The sequence below is a fragment of the Microcebus murinus genome, chromosome 9 (genome assembly GCF_040939455.1).
Source record: "Microcebus murinus isolate Inina chromosome 9, M.murinus_Inina_mat1.0, whole genome shotgun sequence".
Taxonomy (NCBI): domain Eukaryota; kingdom Metazoa; phylum Chordata; class Mammalia; order Primates; family Cheirogaleidae; genus Microcebus; species Microcebus murinus.
The window spans coordinates 7,424,580-7,447,641 of NC_134112.1; the positions used below are offsets into that span (position 1 = coordinate 7,424,580).

At 43.4% G+C, this 23,062-nt stretch overlaps 2 protein-coding genes across 3 annotated transcripts in view; one reads left to right on the forward strand and one right to left on the reverse strand.

The window, feature by feature from the left end:
- Window positions 1–283: 283 nt before the first annotated feature.
- C9H7orf57 (chromosome 9 C7orf57 homolog) lies at window positions 284–21,138 on the reverse strand. The gene is made up of 9 exons (XM_012735977.3): window positions 21,002–21,138; window positions 20,348–20,610; window positions 16,100–16,285; window positions 13,688–13,796; window positions 11,031–11,187; window positions 9,253–9,350; window positions 7,734–7,954; window positions 6,707–6,718; window positions 284–565 (listed from the first exon to the last, which is right to left on the reverse strand). Exons 2-9 carry the CDS (start codon window positions 20,403–20,405, stop codon window positions 519–521), a joined length of 888 nt encoding a protein of 295 aa, XP_012591431.2. The 5' UTR covers window positions 20,406–20,610; window positions 21,002–21,138; the 3' UTR covers window positions 284–518.
- SUN3 (Sad1 and UNC84 domain containing 3) overlaps window positions 20,620–23,062 on the forward strand; it is a 42,659-nt gene continuing 40,216 nt past the window's right edge. Inside the window, exon 1 of one of the 2 annotated variants that reach the window (XM_012735974.3) lies at window positions 20,620–20,803. In XM_012735974.3, coding sequence (XP_012591428.2) covers window positions 20,646–20,803 — 158 coding nt within the window. In that variant the 5' untranslated portion in view covers window positions 20,620–20,645. Of the gene's footprint in view, window positions 20,804–21,221; window positions 21,403–23,062 lie in introns of those variants that run through there. The other variant, XM_012735976.3, reaches the window with a different exon arrangement.

Here is a 23,062-nt window from a genome sequence, read left to right on the forward strand (position 1 = left end):
TTCAAGGCATGATAAATTAAAATCATTTTCTTAATTTAAACTATTTCACCATATTCTAGAATTAATTTTTTTTGTAAATGGAAAGTTATTTCTACAAAGATTACAGGGCCAAATAATGGAAGAGGCTTAAAGCTTATTCTGTGAGTTTCTTCTAGTTAAGAATCCAATAGAAATGCCACCCAAAAGTGGTTCACACAGGAGGAGGTGATGTTAGCTGATGACAAAGAGGAAGTGATTGGTTCTGAGACACTGGAACATCACCAGGCCAGCGAGACAAAAGGCATCAGAGGCCTTGCTTATATTTATTGACCACATGTTTAACATCTCACAGAAATGCAAGAAATAAAACTTAACACTTGCACTGTCTATACTGCAATGTTGAATCTGTTGCAAGATAAATTATTCCATAAGAATATATATTAATAAAACATAACAGGAGCCTTACAAATATAGTTGTAACATAGTCGTATCATATTTATCCACTAAAAAGTTATCCTAAATACATATTGCATCAGGGTTTATTCGAGCTCTGCCGGCGTTGATGCGGGTGGAGATGCTTCTGGGCCTGCAAATGCAAAGTAAATAAATGAGTGACAATGACAACATTTTCCCATAAATTCAAAAATTTAACATATTAATTTTAAATAAAACATATTTTTCTGCCTTTTCATAAAGATTACTCCTGAAGCCTACATGAAAATTGAGGTATGATCCTACCTTCTAGCACAAATCATACATTGGAAACACAAGACTCCAACTTCTGCACTGGTAGACAAGAAAAGAGTGCCCCATAACAGACTTTCAAATTCATGAGTCCTGCCTGTGCATGTTGAAAAAGTTCTGCTGACATAGATGCGCTGAACAGAACTAAACAGTGTGTGTATGGCCTCAGGGGGAAGTAGACGGGAGGGAAGAAACTCAGGTGAAGTCAGTCTGCCTCTGAGTGGCATCTGTCCCTGCACCTGTTTTACGCATTTCCTTAATGGTGGCCCCTTTCAAAGTACAACACTGTGCCAGTTACCTAAAGGCCGCTCTCTGGCATGCCAAAACATCTAGGATAGCTGCAAAAAATTGCAATAAAAAAAATAATAATCATGTGTCTTGTGGAGGGAAAGAAACAAGACTTGACTAGATTAGTTTTCAGAAAGTTATAGCACCAGGCTCTAAGCGGAAAGGATTCCAGCCAGAAGGAAAAAAGCACAATCTGAAAAAGTTAAAACCACAATGGATGGCAGCAGAAACAGGAAACAGAAGAGGTAAGGAAAGAACAGGGCGATCAGCTTGAGAGGGGAGAGAGCACGCTGTCACCAGCACGAGCCCCAGCCTCGGGGGATCAGAGACACTGAGGATGGGAGTGGGGATTTCGGCAGTGACACCCTCCTCAGCTATCCAGAAACACGCAGAGCAGATGCTTCGGTCCACATGGCTAGGCTTCCAGGTTACAGGAGCTTTGCTGCTTTTTATGATTTTCATTAATTTTGAATGGCTAAAATGTTTGTCTGAAACTAAGCAGGTCTTTCTGCTAATACAGAGGCATAGATTTCATAACACTTGCAATGACTTAGTTTCTGATGGAAAGTTCATAAACTTGTACTAATGCCAAATGATAGTTCCTTGATTACATAGATCATACATTTTATCAGCAATGAGGTAAATTCTACTAAAGATCATGTAGAAAATAATACGAAAATCCCGAACATATCTTATGGAGGTGACCCTCTGTACCCACTGCATTTGTATTTTTAAACTGAGGTCCTAAAGAACAATCTAAGCCCAAAGTGAGCAGAAGGAAAGAAATAAATAAGATCAGACAGGAGTAAATGAAATAAAGAATAACAAAAACAGAAAAGATCAACAAATCTGCAAATTATTTTAAAAAAATAAAATTGACAAATCTTTAGTTTTTCTTTTTCTTTTTCTTTTTCATGTTCATCAGGTTCAAAAGGTTTTTTAAATATTTTTAAATTTTAAATTTTTATTTTTTTAATTTCAGCATATTACAGGGGTACAAATGTTTAGGTTACATACAGTCTTTGCCCTGCCCAAATCAGAGTTTCAAGCGTGTCCATCCCCCAGATGGTGCGCACGGCACCCGTTAGGTGTGAATGAATATCCCATCCCCTCCTCCCCTCCCACCTGACCAACACCTGATGAATGTTACTACAAATCTTTAGTTAGACAAAGAAAAAAGAAGACTCAAATAAAATGAGAAATGAAAGAGGAGGCATTACAATTGATACTACAGAAATATAAAGAACAGTAAGAAACTACTATGAACAATTATACACCAACAAATTGGATAACCTAGAAGAAATGAATAAATTCCTAGAAAATACAACTTACCAAGCCTGACTCATGAAAAACTAGAAAATGTGAACAGTCCAAAAATGAGTAAGGAGATTGAATCAGTATAAAAAACTCTCCCTTCACAGAAAAGCCCAGGAGATGATGGCTTCCCTGGTGAATTCTATCAAACATTTAAAAAAGAACTAATACCAATCCTTCTCAAACTGCTCTAAAAAAATGAAAAGTAGAGAACACTTCCAAACTCATTTCATGACGCCAGACATTTTATATTACCCCATACCAAGGCCAGACAAGGGTGCTACAAGAAAAGAAAAGTACAGGCCAATTTCCCTGGTAAACATAATGCAAAATCTGCATTAAATTCTAGCAAACTGAATTCAGCAGCACACTAAAAGAATCAGAGACCATGATCATGTGGAATTTATCCCTAGGATGCAAGGATGGTTCAACATATGTAAATCAATAAATACGATACACCATATTAACACACAAAAGACAAAAACATGATCATCTCAGTAGATGTAGAGAAAGCACTTGACAAAATTCAACATCCTTTTGTGATTAAAAAAAAACACTCAGCAAATTAGGTATAGAATGAATGTACCTCAACACAATAAAGGCCATATATGACAAGCTCACAGCTAACATCATAGTCAGTGAAAGGCAGAAAGCTTTTCTTCTAAGATCAGGAAAAAGACAAGGGTGCCCACTATCATCACTTCTATTTGATATAATACTGGAAGTCCTAGCCAGAGCAATTAGGCAAGAAAAAGAAATAAAAAAAATCATTCTAATTAAAAAGGCAGAAATTTTTGGGAAGCTGAGGCAGGAGGATCACTTGAGGCAGGAGTTTGAGACCAGCCTGAGCAAAAACGAGATCCTGTATCTACAAAAGATAGAAAAATTATCTGGGCATCATGGTGCATGCCTATAGTCCAATCTATTCAGGAGACTGAGGCAGGAGGATCGTTTGAGCCCAGAAGTTTGAGGTTACAGTGAGCTATGATGATGCCACTCTACTCTAGCCTGGCAACAGAGCAAGACCTGGTCTCAAAAAAAAAAAAAAGAAAGAAAAGAAAGAAAAGGAAGAAGTGAAATCTCTGTTTGGTGATGACATGATCTTATATATAGAAAACCCTAAAGACTCCACCAAAAAACTGTTAGAACTGATAAGCAAATAAAGTAAAGTTGTAGGATATAAAATTGACATATAAAAATCATGTTATACACTAACATGTTATACACTAACAACAAATTATCCAAAATAAATTAAGAAAACAATCCATTCTAAATAGCATTTAAAAATAAGAGTAAATTTAGTCAATGAAGTGAAAGACCTGTACACTGAAAACTCTAAGACATTGATTAAAGAAATTGAAGAAGACACAAATGGGAGGATAACCCCCACACATGGATCAGAAGAATTAATATTGTTAAAATGTCCATGCTACCCAAAGAAATCTACAGATTTAATATAATCCCTATTAAAATTCCAATGACATTTTCATAGAAATAGAAAAGAAATCCTAAAATTTGTATGGAACTACAAAAGATCCTGAATAGCCAAAGCAATTTTAAGCAAACAGAACAAAGCTGGAAGCATCACACTACCCAATTTGAAAATATATTACAAAGCTAAAGTAATCAAAACAGCAGGCTACTACCATAAAAACAAAAACAGATCAATACATATAGCTTAGAAATGCATTACTGATCAATTAATTTTCAACAAAGGTAGCAAGAACACACAATAGGGGAAAGGGCAGTCTTTTTAATAAATGGTGTTAGGAAAACTGGATATCCACATGCAGAGGAATGAAATCAGATCTTCATCTCATACCATATATAAAAATCAACTCAAAATGCATTAAAGACTTAAAATACCTGAAAATATAAAACTATCATGGGGTTGAGTATCTCTTATCTGAAATACTTGGGACCAAAATTATTTTGAATTTCATATTTTTTGTATATCAGAATATTTCCATACTTACCAGCTGAGCATCCCAATATGACAATCTGAAATCCAAAATGCTCCAGTGAGCATTTCTTTGGAGTGTAATGTTGGCATTCAGAAGATTCTGGAATTTTGAGCATTTGGGATTTCACATTTTTGGATTTGGGATGCTCAACCTGTAGAAAAATTATAGGGGAAAAGCTCTGCAACTTTGGTCTGGGCAATTGTGTTTTTCAGGATAGAACACCAAAAGTACAGGCAACAAAAGCAAAAATAAAGAAGTGGAACCACATCAAACTAAAAAGCTTCTCCATAGAAAAAGAAATAACCAATAAAATGAAAATACAATCCGCAGAATAGGAGAAAATATTTGGAAGCCATATATCTGATAGGGGTTAATATTCAAAATACGCGGAAAATTCAAACAACTCAGTATCAAGGAAACAAATAACTTAAAAAATGTGCAAAAGACTTGAATAGACATTTCTCAAAGAAGACATACAAGTGGCCAACAGGTATATGAAAACATGTTCCACATCACTAATCATCAGGGAAATGCAAATGAAAAACACAATGAGACATCACCTTACACCTGAGAGAATGGCTATTATCAAAAAGATAAATGATAAATGCTGCTGAGGATGTGGAGAAAAGGGGAACTTTGTACACCATAGGTAAAGTTTCTTTAAAAAACTAAAAAACAAAATTACCCTATGATCCAGCAATGCTACTACTTGGTATATAATCAAAGGAAATGAAATCAGTACATTGAAGAGATATCTGCACTTCCATGTTCACTGTAGCATTATTCACAACAGTCAAGATATGTAATCAACCTGTGTCCATCAACAGATGAATGAATACTTTACACACAATGGAATATTATTCAACCTTAACCACTTTGGTACGTTGCTCACTGGCGGCGAAACCTTGGCCACAGCCGGCACTCATAGTCTGCACAATAGTTTGTGCTGTGCATTGATGATGAATCTGTTTTGCTCTTGTGTGATGAGGAAAGCTTTAAAGCACTGAAAGCTTGTTTTACTTTACAGGCAGCTTTACTTATAATGTAAATCAAAATAGGTAACATATACATATATGTTTTTATTACGTTATTTTTAAATGTTCACAATTTTATTTTGATAAATGAAAAATTAGAAAAGTCATATCACGGCTGTCGGCTAAAGTCGCTGTGCGCGTTCATCTGTGGCTGTCAACTATAGTCGACGCTTGTACCAAAGTGGTTAAAGAAGGATTATCTTTTTTTTTTTTTTTTTTTTGAGACAGAGTCTCGCTTTGTTGCCTAGGTTAGAGTGAGTGCCATGGCGTTAGCCTAGCTCACAGCAACCTCAAACTCCTGGGCTCAAGCAATCCTTCTGCCTCAGCCTCCCAAGTGGCTGGGACTACAGGCATGTGCCACCATGCCCGGCTGTTTTTTCTATATATATTAGTTGGCCAATTAATTTCCTTCTATTTATAGTAGAGACGGGGTCTCGCTCTTGCTCAGGCTGGTTTTGAACTCCTGACCTTGAGCAATCCGCCTGCCTCGGCCTCCCAGAGAGCTAGGATTACAGGCGTGAGCCACCGTGCCCGGCCTAGAAGGATTATTTTTTATGACAACATAGATGAACCTGAAGAACATTGTTCTAAGTAAAATAAGCCAGGAACAGAAAGATAAATAACTGTCTTATCTCACTTATATGTGGAATCTAAAAAGTTGAACTCATAGAATGACAGTTACCAGGGGCTGGAGGTGGGGGAGTAGTGGTTGACATGGAAAGGGGAGATGTTGGTCAAGGGTACAAAGTTTCACTGAGATACAAGGAGTACGTTTTAAGGATCTATTGCACAGCAGGGTGACTACAGTTAATAATAATATATTATGTATTTCAAAATTGCTAAAAGAGTAGATTTCAAATGTTCTCACCACAAAAAAAGGATAAGTATATGAGCTGATGGATATTCTAATTAGCTTGAGTCAATCATTCTACAATGCACACATATAGCACATTGTACCCCGTAATTTTATATAATTATTATTTTTCAATGAAAAATAAAAAGTAAACTGAGAGACTCAAGCATCCCCATGGCTTTTTTATAATACTTCTCTTTTCTGTTAGAACTCACATGGTAAGTAGTAAACTATATATCTATGAACTAAGCTATGTTTTTGTTGTATAATGAGCATAAAAGAATAAAACAATCTTGTTATAATGTAAGTCATTCCTTTTTTGCTGTCCCTAAATTATGTTTCTGGAACTCTGATTTTATAAAAGATTCCATGGAACAGGCTTTTGTAGTCAGAATACGTGCAGTTTGGAGAAGGACATTGCAGGCTGTGGAGAGGACACGGTCTCAGATCGCAGGACTACATCCATTTTTTTGTGTGTGTAAGACTCTTTTTGTATTTCAATGCAGGTCAGTTTCTCTATAAGTACTCACTTGGAGAAGGCTCTGTAATAAAGTACATTAATTACTAAATTAATGAAACAGACCGAGAATTAAAATAAGTCATAATCACTTATTTATTTAAAAAGTCTATATTACTTAAAACAACAAAAGTCATAAAACACTGCTGACACTGTAAAGTTCAAAGGGCACTTTTTAACAAAATTGGATGTGAACTTGTCCCCATCTCATCCACCAGGATAAAGGAGAGAGCTGGCCTGTAAGTGGCAGATCTCACTCAACAAATGCAGCCAGGAGCTGGGGTAGAAGTGCAAGCGGAGATCCCACTTACAAAAAGTCACAGCAAATACTTCAAATGCCTGAAGAGACATAACACGCCTTCTTTCCCCTTATCGAAGAAATGAAGCCCCAACAGTAAAAATAAGCTGCCCAGAGGCAAACGGTCAATAATTAGTAGCACTATGGAAACTACACATAATACTCAATAGGCTTTTTTTTGTGTGTCCACAAAATGAGACAAATTCTCTGTGTGACTGTTATAAAACTAATAAAGTATTTTGAACATCTAATTACAGAGAAAGTTCTAAATTATTCACAGCTTGAGAAATGCTGCTAATGGAGTAATTTCAAGTTTGAATTTTGACTTCCTTTTAAAGAATAGAAAGCTTTTTATGACGTGTTCTCAAGGAGGACCAGAGGCTTATGCAAAAGTCCAAGCATTGTAGGGTCAGAATCTTTTGAATCCAGGGAACTAAAACTGATATTATTTGGTGCATTATTTATTGGTATATCAAATTGACTATCAACATTTTTGACAAATAAAGGAATATGTAATGCCCCAGAAGCCATGATTTTTGCTATTCATCTGAATAAAGAGGAAAAAAGCAAAACATATATTATTACATGTTTATCTATAACCTTAATACTTCTGTGAGTTTTTTAACATGGTTCTTACAGTACTCATGTCTCATTATGAGATACCTCATGAGATAAGAATGTGAGCTGTTGCCATCACTGTTACCCAAACCCTCAAGAAACACAGATGGCTGCGGGATCTCACCTTGAGTGCTCTCAGAGCCTTCGGGAGCTGCTGCCTCTTGGATTTTCTCTGCATCCTGGAGCCCTTCAGGGTCTTGTGTGGACTGAGATGACGTAGATGTCCTGGATGTCTTTGGGGTTCTCTTGTCTGAGTCAGCTCGCTGCTGCTGTAACCACTCATCCTTATAACCATTGCTAATCAGTTTGGAGAAGTTCGTTGGTGAATTGGTTTTCTGGCCAGGCCTCAAAAAGAGAAAAAGAAATGCTAAACTTAGGTACAAAGATTAATGGTAAATCAGAAACAGTATTCGGCAGACAGATTGGTAATTTAGGTGCTACCATTCCTTACAACATAACAAGGACTGAGCACTTGCTCTCTCTCTGTCTCTCTTTCTCCCTCTATCTGTTTCTCTTTCCATTTTTAAGCATAAAGAAGTGCATTTCAAAGCATCCCTTGTACATGAGAGGGAGCATGTTTAGTTCGGCTTCCAAAATCTTTCTCTGTGATAGCCAATTAAAAATTAGTCATAATTCTAGCATTTCACAGGGAAGCCTTCTTCAGAACTACCTTTTTATAAAATAAATGATTACTTTCTTAATTGGTTCCTCTTTGTCCTTATCAAAGTTTACCTGCTTCTATTTTGGTCCTATACACAGCTTTGTCATCTGTCTTTTGTTATTGTTAGCTTAGCCTTTCCCACCTGTGCACCTTCACAGATCTTATCACAATCACATTGAAGAGTGACAGGGTAGTTTGACACATGGAGGCAGCATGAGCTTTTCAGTCAAGCAAGTAACACATTACCTCTTCCTTCTTACTTGAAAATCACTTTTTGTCAATGCTATTTCCAATGGCATGCACTCACGTGCTATCTCACTTTCTCTCTCATATATATATATGGATTCCCCCCTCCCCCCCCCCCCGGTCTAAGTTTGGTGTTCTCGTGGCATTTATCACAATGCAATGTAACTAATTGTTCTTTCCCCATTGGATGAGCCGTTTGAAGCATCAGTCAGGTAATTAATGAATTAATGACATTTATCCTCATACTTAGGATTTCAGGAAAGTAATGAGACATCCAAGGCCTCAGGGATTTCACTTTCCAGCTGGAAGATCAACAAATGCCTAATGTATCTTCTGGCTGAATACAAAGCTGGAGTGCTTGCAAGGCATGGACATCTGGGTTCAGGCCTTGGTGACATAAAAAACATGAAGACTGAGCAGCATGTATGTGCAAGGACATCGGCCCCTGAGAATTGTGGCAAGAGGTGACATTGTGGAGGGGGTCCCAGGTAAGCACAGCCTGATGGAGAAGTAACCATCCATGCTAGCAACCTACAGCAAACATGACCGGGAAGGGGAGACGAGCTCAATGGGGACAAAATGGAGCAATAGGAAGGAACAAAAACCGCAGTGAGGAGGCGCATGGGTGAGGCTGGGCTTGCAGGTGCTGTCATTGGCACAGTCATCCCTCAGATGAAAGACAGAAGACCAAACCCAAACCTATTCCAGACAGAGCTCAAGTAGCTCAAGAACTTACATTGGAGGGAAGGAGAGCCTACTTCCTGTAGGGTCTTTAGGGGCAAGTGGGGTCCCCACTTTGCTCGGATACTTTGAGTTGATGGCTGGTAGCCTCACCTATGTGAGGAGACACAAAACCCTGAGTTAGTAAAAAGCAGTCAAAAGCTCAGACACTATAGGAGAAGAAAATTCACCAAGAGTAGCAAAGATACAAAACTTGTGGGACTGAACTTTTGGTGTGGTAATTATTTTACTGGTCAACAGTCACAATAAAATATAATTCAACAATAATCCCATTCAACAAAATGGTTATGTCAGTAAGTCAAAATCAGCTGCTACATTCAAGTAAAGATGTCACCCACCCAGGAGGAAAAATAATGGGCAATTAACAATGGGAAATATGAGAGGCCCTGGCCCTGGAGCTGAAGCCATGTACAGGGTGCTAAGAAACAGACCAGACCTTAAACCAGTCCATTTGCACTGACCATGCAAACCACCCAACGCCAGACACACAGCTGGGCACTGAGGATGTCTTGAAGAAGAAACAAGTGGCCTATTGCAGTCAACTGATGTTCCACTTGGTATGCAACTCAAGTCCCCCAAATAAACTGAGGGGTTTCTCTTCAGGACGCTGCAGCAAGGCCTGGGAGTCTGTCATAATGGTTCACGACACCAACTTCTGCCCACACTGAGACACAGCCAGTCTTATCACTAGTCAAAATGATCACCTGTGCTCACTCTTGGTTCTCAGCAACAAACACGACTGCTCTTTTTAACAAGAATGTCATCATTTCACTCACAAACCCCAATTCCCCAGGAGCTGAGACTAATTTTGGACCTAGCGCTGGTGCCCACTGGGCAAAGCCGAGTCCTCCGTGGTGCTGGTGGCCTCACTGCTGCTCCTCCCAGCACCAAGAAAGAGGATGGGCAGGGCTTCCAACCAAGACAGCACGACAGCATTTCTACCACTTAGATAGAGATAGCTTGGGAGTTTCTCAGTTGCTCTTTTAAAAAATAAATCCCCTAAGAAGGCTTCACTTTACAGGCCAGTCACGCCTTTGTGGTCAAATACATCACTGGGAGTTCGTACAGAAGAAGAGAATTCATCGCCTCTTCCTTTGTTATCAATAAAGAGGCTGGGAGTGGTGGTTCATGGCTATAAGGCTGAGGCAGGAGGATCGCTTGAACCCAAGAGTTCAAGACCACGTGGGGCAACATAGCAAGACTCCATGTCTACAAAAAATTTAAAAAAAAATTAGTTGGTAGTGGTGGTGCACGTCTGTCGTCCCACCTACTCGGGTGGATCCTACTCAAGAGGATCACTTGAGCCCAGCAGTTCAAGGCTGCAGTGAGCTATGTACTGCACTCCAGCCTGGGCAACAGAGTGAGACTCTGTCTCTTAAATAAATAAAGAGTATTCCAGTAAACTGTTAACTTAAATACTTAAATAAATGGAAATATTCAGAAACAAGATAATAAGATAAAATCTCCTTTGTACTTGTGCCAGATAAGAAGTGCTATGCCAATTTTCCTCTAGATAACTATTAATCAGTTAAAAATCATTTAGTAAAATGTAATCTTATCTCTTTTTAAGCCAATATTCATAAAAAGAAAAAGAAAGATAATAGTATGGTGGCTGCTTGCCTTTTAGCAAATCCAAACCTAAAATACAGAACACATGGCCAATGTCATGGGCAACATAAGATACCCCAGCAGCTAACATCATGCCACTTAATTATTTGGGGGCCACAGAAGCACAGTAGATGCAGATGTCATCTATTTATGGGCTCCTGTCACCTTTTTTTTCTCCTTTTCAAGTTCGTCAGCCTCTCTTTGCCAAACCGTTTTCACATCAAAGTCGAAGGGCCCTCTTCTGGATTCATAGCTACCATTGCCGTGATCAGGGTTAAATTCTTCATAGACCATGTAATCTGGCATGGAGATGGCAGGCACTCTGTAGGGACAGACAGACAGTTACACCCTGGAGCTTAGCACCCTTCCCTCTCCCTCCCTCCTGCCCTCTCTCCCTTGCTCTCTCTCCATCTCTTCTTTCCTCTCTCCTTCTCTCTCTCTCTTTCCCGTCTCTTTCCTTTATTGTCTCTTTCTCTTTCTATCTCCCTCCATCTCTCTCTGTGTCTCTGTCTTTATATAATAAGCACCATTTCTCTTCCTTGTAACCACAGGTGGGCCCTTCCCTCCTGCCCCTGCTGAATAAATACACCAGCCCTTGTCCAGGGCGGGCCTGCTTCCCAGGATCATGAGGTCCACTCCAACATCCAACAGTAGCAAAATGAGATATACTAAAATATGGATTTATACATCAGATATATTATAAAATAATTATTTCCATTACTTTGAAATAGCTAAACACCCTTAAGCATTTACCATTTAATATGATCATTTAAAATAATAACCTCCTTCTGTTGGGTGGTCATTTTTACTTGGTTGGTATTTAAACTTCCAACCAGTCTTCCTTCCCAAGCAATGCATACAGGCGGGTCGCCCACAAGCGCTAGAATGACTTAGCCTTTAGATTCCTGAAGGTGCCATTTGTGTCCCAATAAGGATTTAACGGGGAAGCACATGCTGGACTCAAGCTGGAAACGGCAGCACACACCTACCACATGCAGTGTCTGAGGGGCTGCAGGGACGACCCCACATCCTGCCCCTATCTGCACTTGCTCATCAAGGAGCACTGGGGCATGGGGCACCAGACCAGGGCAGAGAAGAGGCACGTGGGGCAAGGGCCAAGGAACGGGATCCTGGGCACTGTGGCAGGAAAGCACCCAAAGGAGGCAGCTCTCAGGCCTTGGAGATAGCAAGTGGCCGGGGCCAGCAGCCGGAGGCTGGGAACACAGGCTTGGGAGGTGGCCACAGATACCCAGTAAGAGGAGAAGCCACAAGTGCACAAGTGCGGGGAGCACAGGTGTGAGAAGGGACTGGGAGGAGCAAGAGGCATCTCCTCCAGCCCTCCCATTTCTAAGATTGTCTGTGGGCAGGAAAAAGCCACAGAGGTAAGTGAGCATTGAACAAAGGGAGGGACAATTCTAGAAAATGTTAAGCAGTGCTATGCTGTAGCTCCCAGGTTCCCAGATTGTCAGTGAAGGAAAGATCTCTCCTGTACTTCTCCCCCTCCACGTCCTCTGACTGTCCCAGGACCTGAAGCAGCTGGTTTGCAAGCTAGAGGAGGACTGGTTCCAGGAGAAAGGAAGAAACTAAAGATCCCAGAAACAGATCATCACTAGAGGGCTTGGAGGATTCGTAATGATATTAAGGGTGGGAGAAGACAGCAAAGGCACGGGAGCCCTGTCACACAGGCAGGGAAGGCAGAAGGGAGGGAGGGAAAAGTCCACATGGCAGGTGAGTACAGGAGGCAGGGCACGCCCAGGGCAGGGCTCAGCTATGGAAGTCCATCCCCAACCCCAGAATTAACCATCAGCTCAGGGTGCCCAGCTAGAGCAGCAGCCCCTCTCGCTGCAGAAAGGCATGGGGCCGCTCACAGTCCAGCAGCCGCAGGGCCACTGGGCACTCCTTGGTCGGCGAGTTCAGGTAATGTGGGCGAGTCCACGGGGTCAAGAGGTGCTCCGGAAACCCAACCTGTGCATCTGCCTGCATAACTGGAGTTCCACCCCCACCTCAGGCTGCCAGCCCTGCGCTCCTCCTGCAGCCACAGCCAGGCAGCACACGAGTGTCCCCAAGGCCCCTGCCTCTCTTCTAAGGCTCCCTCTTGCCCAGCTTGTCCCCTTTCTTTACCAGATGATGCTAACATCAGGGGTGAGCATGTCAGCACAGAGCACTCATTTTAAAGAGCAGGGAGAACCAGAATCCTGAAGACAAAAACTGCATTGCGACCACTGACAGCATGTTCAAATAACACTGGATAACAGCTTGAAAACACATCTATAGTGGGCCTGTTTTCCAAGCCAAAAAATGGGGAAGTGGTCCAAAATGACTTTTCAAATCCAAGAGAGGTGGTTTTGATGATAAATTTTGCATGCCCACAAACAGGAATTTCTTATACATTTCAAATATTATAGGGGATGGTGGCTCCCTAACTCTGTAATCATAGAAATTTAGGATTTCCTACATTTCTAGCTATATCAGTGCCTTTCATCTTTAAAGAGAACGCCTCAGGACAGGCTGTTGTTTTAGGGCAGGTGGACATGGTCAGGTCCTGCTGTACAGAGAACACAAACTGGAGGCAATTTACCAAGACAGAGCCCAAGGACACATGACTCTACGATGGCACAATGCTGTAGGTTTCCTGAACTCTGGGTTTTCTGACAACTTATACTAGCTACATAACCCGAAGAGCTGGCTGTTGTAAAATAGTACCTGGAATTATAATATCACATGCTTAGTATCAGTATTAGATATCTATATTTTTAAAGTTCAAATTGAGCTATTTTGGGCTATAAAGATAAACAAAAATGTGGGTGTGTCAAGATACTCACTCCCGCTGGTCGGCCGTCGGTGGCTTGCTGTGGTGGATATACCAATCCGGCAGGGAGTAGGCAACCGGGGAGCCTTTCCTGGTCGCAGCACCAAAGTGCATCAACAAATCTCAAAGAGAAATGACACGCTGTGAGTGGTCCCACTGTCCCTATGCAGGCACACGGCATTACAAGGGGAGCCGCACTATCTCCCTGGGGTTGCCTCTGGGCTCTGGGTGCTAACAGAGCATCTCTGGTCCTCACCTGCCTAGGCTGACCGGGAAGAGTCGTGCTTGGTGCTCAGGCAGGGATATCCCTCATGCACCCCCCCCCCCCACCTTGCTCTTTCTCTGTGGATCTGGACAAGTCCCTGATGCTGAGCTGTGGCTATGCAGGCCAGCCTCCCCCAGCTCCTGGAGGGGCTTATCCCTCCATTCCTCACGTCTCCAAGGACTGTATTTACTGGGTCCCCCATCCTCAGCTACCACCCTCCAATGCCATTCTCATAGGCTAGGATGTGTGAATGTCCTTCTCTGCCACTATGGGGCTGCCCCTGACCCTCCTCCCCCTACCCAGCCATTTCTAAGAGAAGCTGCCCCCTCCAAGTTTCCAAGATGGGAAGGGGGACAGAGGCCCCTGCAAGTCTCCTTGTGGATTTATTAGTCACCTTGGAGCCAACCCTGAGAATCACTGAGCACAGGCCCCTTCTCAGAGACTCACGCCAGCTCCTGACTTTCCCACTGGTTTCTAGCTCATGTCCCTGCCCTCCCTGATGACCTGAAGGCAGGGAGTGGGAAGAACTGGTTTTCCTGCTAATAAGGACAGCAAAATCATGATAAGAATGCCTGTGACAATAGCAGACAACTTTTACTGATTTTTCACTATCAGTAAGAAATGTTTTATTATCTATTTTTTGACTTTTAAAAAACTTTTTATTGTTAAACATTTCAGACTTACAGAAAAGTTGCATGAATAGTATGAATTTCCCTATACCTTTCATCTCGACTACCCAAATGTAGCTGCACTTCATCACATTTGCTTTATCATTCTCGGTCCCTGTCTCTCTCTCATTATCATTATCATGTCATTTGTTTTCAGAATCATTAGGCATCATGAGGCAGTCACAACGCCCTTTTATCCCTCCATAACTCAAGATGTTTCCAAAAGATAGTCCTTACATAATCACAGCATGATGACCAAAACCAGGAAACTGGTACTGATGCAATACTTTCATCTAATTTATAGATCCTATTCAGATGTTGTCCCTAACCGTCCCACTAATATTCTTTTAACCAACGGCAGGGGGAGGTGAATCTAAGAAAAAATGTCTAGGTCCTGTTCTCTGTGCTTCACACCTAGTCAATCAAATAGTCTGGCATAGGCTTTCTAATGTGAAAGGGAAGGTGTTGCCATTTCATTTCCCATTTTCCCTGTGACAATCCTCACAGGGGTAATGGTAGCCACTGGAGGAAAGTGAGTGTCCTCCATGTCAGCGACCCCAGGGGCTGGCTCTCAGACATTGTAGATGTCTTAACCCTCTGATTAGTGATTTCTATTGAAATCAAATGCCTTAGTTTTTAGCATAGTCAAGCAGTGCTTTCTCAATTAAATCACATATAAAAGTTTGATCTTCATCTACATCACCACCAAAACTTATCTGTGGTCTTCATTTTTTAAAACATTTTCAGCCGGGCACAGTGGCTCACGCCTGTAATCCTAGCACTCTGGAAGGCTGAGGCAGGAGGATCACTCAAGGTCAAGAGTTCCAAACCAGCCTGAGTGAGAGGGAGACCCCATCTCTACTAAAAAATAGAAAGAAATTAATTGGCCAACTAAAAATATATAGAAAAAATTAGCTGGGCATGGTGGCACATGCCTATAGTCCCAGCTATTCGGGAGGCTGAGGCAGAAGGATCGCTTCAGCCCAGGAGTTTGAGGTTGTTGTGAGCTAGGCTGATGCCACAGTACTCTAGACCGGGCAACAGAGTGAGACTCTGTCTCAAAAAAAAAAAAAAAATTCATACAAAGGACAAAGGGTAATGAGAATTAACAACAGGAAACAAAAACTTTTCACGAATTAATCAGGGATTGGGTACAGCAAGCAAAGACATGAGAATGCAAGGCCAGTTCTTGCTGAGGCAAGCAACTTCCTGAGGTTCTCTTTGCAGTAAGAAAATAAAATGGGGGTGGGGGAAGAGGGTTGAATCGTTGCAAAGGTATCACTGGGAAAAATATCCTACACTGGGAAAAAATATCCAATTCTGTGAATTTAGCCTATTTAGTCTAACATCATAAAAAATGAGTTCATCCCTAAAGATGAAGTTAAGTTCTAAAGGACTTAAGCAAAACTTGTAGACTTTCTCGTACTATTTTTCTATGGAAGAAATTAGGCACAAACGCCCGCTCCCTGCTCCCGCAGCCGCGCGGGCTTACCGGGCCTGCCGCCTTGTTTCGCGAGCTTCACGTACTCGGAGTCTGTTTCTTTTATCCAGTATCTGCGAGTCCCAAGCGCGCTGCCGTCGTGCGATTCTCCCCAGTGGCTGAGCCCGGGGATCTGGGAGGCTGGCGGGGCATCCACGGCCTTCTCGGAGCGCTTCACTGGGTGGTGGTAGTACCAATCTAGAGGGCGGGCGGGCGCGGTCAGCGGGCTGGGGACGCCGCGGCCGGGGCTCCGTCCTCCGGAGTCTGGGGGACGCCTCGGTGCGCTCCACAGACACCTCGGGGCCACGGGGCTCGGAGCGCGCCCGCCCGCAAGGAAGACGCTGGCCGCGATGGAGCCTGACATCTGTCGTGCCCGGTAAGCCACAACCGGCGACGCCCACAGACGGGAAAGCACCTTCCACCCGCCCTGCGGGTCCTGCCCGCCAGCCTGACCCTCCTGCCAGAGCTGTGAGGGCTGAGCCTCCCTCACCGCTTTTCGGCTTCCCAGAGCGGTATCCGGGCTGTGTCTCTGTCTCTCTCCTAACCCTCCATAAAGTTAAGACTTACCTGCATTTCTGGTTATGTTGGGGAACGTACATTCCTGAAAAATCCCAAGTCACTTAACACATTATGAGTGAGTCTGTGGAATATGTGGCCAAACGTTGACCAAGATTTGATAAACTCAATATGTTTAAAAAAAAAACAAACAGCGGAAATATAAATTCTGTCACAGAAACAACAGCCTGTGTGAACACGTTTTGCACCTGTACAAGACCGGAACAAGCAGGGCGGGCGCTGTCACAGGCGCCTGTCCCTGCGGGACTACTGGGTTAGCAGCCCACCCAGCGCTCCCTGCCCACCGCCCCGCCACTCTCCACACAGGCCCTCTAGTGGCTTCGCTGGGGCCTGAGGCCAAAGTGGGCAGTGGAAGTCAAAGTGGTCAAAGGTCTAGATGGTTACTGAAAACAGGGTGGGAGGAGGGAAGAGAAATCAGCTTTGCCAGAGTGACCATGAACCGTGGAAAACCTTCTCAGAGCAGAGATTCTCAAGGTGACTGGGTTCTGCTTCTGTGGGAAATATCAAATTGAGATATGGTGAATGCAGACTGTGTAACTTGGAGTTCCCGTGAAGGGGAAGCTGGAAGCAATAGCATGGAGGAAGGACGACAGAGGAGAATGAAGGAGAGCTTGCTCTCTGTCCTTCTTCCCCACCGTGATTTGAGGCCAAGGTAGAAAGGGGCCTGGCCAAGCAATGAGGCTCCCTGAGGCCTTGACCTGAGGACATCCAGTGCAGACCCTGGAGGCTCCCCGGAGACATCCAGTCACACCGAGGAGCTTCTGGCAAGAGTTAGAGGTGTTGGCAAAATCCCAGTGACCTGGCGCTATTAGTGTTTATTTATCACCCCACATAGAGAAGAGATCTGGGGGCATTCAGACTATGAGTATTCTAGGTAACTCTCTGAATCAGAAATTGATTAATCGGGTGCCCAAATATAAGTAAAAATGTCACAGCTTATTGAAAAATTTATAAACAAAATCCAGGAAAAATTTAAAATACAAAAGATTCAATTAATGAAACATACAAGTAACTAGGTATACATAATAACACTTATCAGAATGTACTATCAAATATTCATGCTGTTCGGAGTCTAAGAATACCCTATTCTACGTAGTTATGATTGCTAATTTTATGTGTCAGCCTGGATAAGCCATGATATCCAGACGTCAGTCAAGCATCATTCTAGCTGTTTCTGTGAAGGTATTTTTTAGATGAGAATAACATTTAAATCAGTGGACTTTAAGTGGATTGCCCTCCAAAATGTGAGTGGGCTTCATCCAATCAGTTGAAAGTCTTAAGAGAAAGACTGAGGTCCCTGCAAGAAGAGGGAATTCTGCTTCCAGACTGCCTTCAGACGTGAACTGCAACATCAACTCTTCCCTGGGTCTCTAGCCTGCTGGCCTTCCCTGAAAATTTGGAACTTGCCAGCCTTCGCAATCATGGGAGCCAATTCCTTATAATAAATCTACCTATACATAGGTAGATAGATATCCTGTTGGTTACAATTCTCTGGAGAATCCTGACTAATACAGTAATTGCACAGGAAAACAGTACCAAATAAATCAATTCACATAAGCACACAGAAACAATAATAAACATCCCCTAAAGCTACAAACATAGATATTTAATTTTTAGTAAGAATTAAAGCTGGGTTCGCCACATAAAAATGGATGGTATTTAATATAGAAAATCTTTTAAATATCTAAAGAATATTAAATAGCAGAATCAATACTATACAGTTTTGAAAAAGAAAGAAAAACATTGGGAAAGACTTAAAGAATTGCACAAATGATCACACAGAACCAATTTAAGAATTAAGAGTAAGAGTTTAGAAGCTTCATAATCTGATTATATTCAGCTAAAATATTTTCTATTTTAGAGGGAAGGCATTTAATTCTTGCTTTATTTTTCCTTTCGGTGTTTTGATTACTAATTAATCCACAGAGAACAGTGAGTCTTCAGCCTTCTCATTACTGGAAACTTTGGACAGGCACTGAACTCTAATCTGGCTGGCCATTTATAAATGTGTACAAAGGAGGAACTCAGACAGCAAGGGCTTGGATCAGTAAGAACCCTCTAACACACACACACACACACACACACACACACACACACACACACAGAGGGCTGAAGGGACAAAGAGTTATGTTTTAGCTTTTATTACTGAAAAACTGTTAGTATTTGTATGACACCAAATCAGTTACTATCCTATAGATCAAGCATCCTCAAACTACAGCCCGCGGGCCACATGCCGGTGTTTTTGCCCATTTGTTTTTTTACTTCAAAATAAGATATGTGCAGCGTGCATAGGAATTTGTTCATAGTTTTTTATAAACTGTAGTCCAGCCCTCCAACGGTCTGAGGAACAGTGAACTGGCTCCCCGTTTAAAAAGTTTGAGGACCCCTGCTATAGATTTTCCTCATATAGCCTTCCCTGCCTTATCATATGAGGGATATTAGTACCCTTATTCTATCAGTGAGGAAACTGTGAGCTGAACCCAAGATCCCTCAGCTCTCCTGCTCTTTAAGCCACACGCAGTGTTTTATACACCCACACCACAGGGTGTAGGCTCTTGTCTTCTGCCCCAGCCTCAGAGAACAGGGATTAAAAGCATGGGCTATGGAGCCACTTGTTAGGTGTGCAACTTGGGCAACTTATTCCAAATTCTGTGTGCCTCGGTTTCCTCATCTATAAAATGGGATAATGATACCTCATAGGATTGTTATGAGGTCACATGAGTTAGTATATTTAAAACACTTAGAACAGTGCCTAGTACTTGTTAGTATTTACTAGTTTTCATACAGATGAGGCTACTAACCAAGGTACTAAGAAGTCACATAAAGAGATCACACCACAGATCATGGTGAGAGAAGGGGAACCTACCAGTCCCTCTGTTCTACCTTCCCCCAAGTCCCCACTGTGGCCACAGTGTCACCAGTAGTGGCCAGAGTCAGAGCTCTGGGCTAGAGACACATTTAGAGTATGTGGAAGGGCCACATTTTGTTTCACTTCTGAGCATAGGTGAGCAGCTCATGCATGCCTCCCAGTCCCAGTTTAGCTCTCCCACCTGGGCCCTGGACTCCCTTCTATACCCTCTTTCTCCAGCTCTTCACACGGTGGAGAGGAGCAAAAACAATAGCAAAACCAGAAGACAGCAACTCAAGATTTCCTCCTTCCCTTCTCCTCCACTTCATACCTTGGTACATAAGAAGACATAAACCTCCACTGAATTCCCTTTCCTTTTTACAGCCAATTAAAGCAGGAAATATATTTAACTGGCTTGGGGTCTAAATTAGGAGCAAAAGCCAGAGTGTCAGTGACATACCTGAGATGCTGCTGAAAAAGAAAGTTCCTAAGTCAACATTCAGGGCAACCGTGATGTAGAGGGTTAAACTATGACAAAGAAATTTCAAAGGTATCCTATTGCTCCAAACGACTGAAGCAACAGTAGGTAGCCTTGGTTCTCTTGTTAAAAATAAAGAAAAAAAGACTCCCTCCCCCGACCCCCCATCTATTTCCCTTTAAGCCTAGACTTGTCAGTTTTACCCATTTGCACCCCCATGCCCCCATCCACACTATCCCCGACTCATACCGCACCCCCCCCCCCACACACACACACGGGATGGTGGGTGCACGGCCCACCGAGCAAGCTAAGTGAACGCGCAGCCCCTTTCAGGCCTTAACGCGCTGGGCGTACTCACCGCAGGGAGCGTAGCGGTGCAAGGCGGCGCCCTGCAGTTCCTTGCTCGTGTTCCTCATGGCCCGCGCTGGGAGCGCTGGGGAAGAGACCGACGCTGCCCGTCCTAGCGTTCCCAGGTGAGTTGGGCGCTGCAGGCCCGACCCGGGGCCGGGGCTGCAGCTGCAGAAGCAAAGTCCGCGACCCGGCTCTGTCTGTCCGCCTCCACCTGACACGTCTGCAGGCACCTCACGACTGCCAAGAGCTTGCACGTCCACGGAGGGTACACTGCAGGGACACGTCCACGCAACAGAAGGGAGCACATGACGCCGGTATACAGCAAGAACACATGGGCACCGGGTCCGCAGCAGAGGCGCGCACACACAGGGTACACGGCAGGGGCACATTCACGCGGGATGGATACACAGCACGGGCACGTCCACGCCAGGAACACAGCAGGTGTATACAGAGCATTCAGCAGGTAATCAAGGGGTCGCGGCGCTTGGCCCGGCTGGGAGGTCCCGCCCTGGGGTCCACCGGAGCTCGCCCCATGCCGGCGGCGACGCGGTGGGGCCCTCCCGCCAGCCTCGGCGCTCCTGCCCGCACGGTGAGTTCTGCACGGGTGGCCGCGGCCGGGGCCCAGGGGCGCCCCCACGCCCCCCTCGCCTGCCCCACTCACCAGCTCGCCGAGGGTGTCGGTGGGTGCAGCCTGCAGCGTCGGAGGTCGGAGTTTGTTCGCCGCAGGCGGCCTAGGGCCAACCCCAAACTCCCAGCGCGGAGCCGAACCACAACAACCGGCGTTGCCAGGGCAACGGCGGGGCGGCCAACCGGCGTGCGCGGCGGGAGCGCCAGCAGCCAGTAGAGGCCGCCAGGGGAACTGCAGTCGGCCAATCAGGCCGGAGCAGAGCGCGGGCGCTGCCGGTCAACCGCCCTGAGCCGGGCGGGCGGCCTCGCCGCGGCGGGGCGCGCGGGGCGGGGCCGGGCCGGGCCTGGGCCTCCTCGTGCCGCCGCCTCCGGGAACGTGGTTCCTGCAGAGCGGTCCGCAAAGCTAGGGACACGCTTCGCCACGTTTCCAAGCCGGTATAGTCCCACCTTAAACGAAAAAAGCACGAAATATCTGAAAATATGATTTTACTAAGCAGATGCAGGAGTGAAAGGATTCACTTAGTAAAGGAATGCTTAATTTTAGACAAATTTGCTCGTAAGTCTCTCATCTGTTTTACACATTCACTGCCATGTGAGTTGTATTTAACTCACGCTAGTTTTGAGCCCGGGGCCTCCTGAAGTATATGACGACTCAGTTCTCCCAAATTCAGTAAGTATGTCGTGAGTCACCTACAACTCATTTGGCGTACAGTGTAAAAATGGATTTTTTTTACACTAGCGCCATGTGAATTACATATAACTAACGCACAGAAAACAATAAAAAATAACACATTTTTCATTAAATTAGAAAGGATTGTTTTGTTTTTGAAGTTTTTATTCTATTTTCGTAATAAAACACTGGCCCTAGGGGAAAAATTTTTTTTCTACTGTGGCAATGTGTTAGTGCATTAATAAGAGACTAATAGGTACTTGGGGAAATTCATCAAATAGACATTTCTGCCAATTGTGTATCAATAGTGACATTATCATGTAAACATTCTTCCTCATATCTTATTTTTCAGGAATATTTCTGTCTTGCAAGTTCATAGATGTTTTCAAAAAGCTCTTAACCATATTTCTGTGGAATAGTGTTTAGATTTCCAAACACCTGGCTTAAATGCGGACTTTTGGCTTGCCTGGATTTAGAATCTATGGAAAAGACAATGATTATATTATTAATTGTGATTCACGAGAATAGAGATTATCCATCTGGCATATGCTTGGTGAAGCCAATAGGCAACAACAGGTATGGCACAGTTCAGTAGGAGACAGACACTCTTGTTATTCAGAAAGATCCATACCACCCTGGCCAAACAATGGAGATAATTAGCCAGTGTTAACCCCTTGTGAGAGTTAGAGCAGGGATAGACTATTACAGAGAACATTCAAAGAAATCCTATTATTCCAATCACTAAAACAACAGTAAGTAGCCTTGGTTTTCTGTTGCAGAAAAATTTTTAAAAATAAAGACTTTTTGATAATGGTGGATATTTGACAACTTGAGCTAAACAAGAAGTTGTTTCTGTTACACAAGCATAGCCTTAGAAATCTAGCAGAAGATAGGTAATATAGGAATTGGGTAAAGAGAAAATAAGTTTCGTGACAGGAATTAACCCTAACTCAGTGATCTATCCAGCTCTAATATGCTATTATGATGAATTCTAAGGATCTTTAGCTAGCCCAATCATATATCAAGACTTCAGGCTGCAACGCCAAATGTTTGTTGCACTGTATACAGAGGCACTTAGGTTATCACCAAACACAAGTGCTTCCATTTGTGTTAAGTCACAGCATCATCTAGCTCTGTGGTCCCCACCCCCCAGGCTGTGGACCAGTACCAGTTGGTGGCCTGTTAGGAACCAGGCTGCACAGCAGGAGGTGAGCAGCAGGTGAGCTGGTGAAGCTTCATCTGTATTTATAGCCGCTCCACCACTCCCATTGCTCACATCACTGCATAAGCTCCGCCTCCTGTCAGATTAGCAGCAGCATTAGAAACTCATAGGAGCTCAAACAGTACTGTAAACTGCGCATGTGAGGGATCTAGGTTGCATGCTCCTTATGAGAATCTACTACCTTATGATCTAAGGTGGAGCTG

Excerpts from the sequence above, each read along its gene's own strand:
- C9H7orf57 (XM_012735977.3), bottom strand. The coding sequence starts at position 20,405 with ATGAGGAACACGAGCAAGGAACTGCAGGGCGCCGCCTTGCACCGCTAC. Across the intron at positions 11,188-13,687 it reads CCGACGGCCGACCAGCGGGA|AGTGCCTGCCATCTCCATGC; the intron begins GTGAGTATCTTG and ends CTGTCCCTACAG. Across the intron at positions 9,351-11,030 it reads TTGAAAAGGAGAAAAAAAAG|GTGAGGCTACCAGCCATCAA; the intron begins GTGACAGGAGCC and ends CTCCTCACATAG.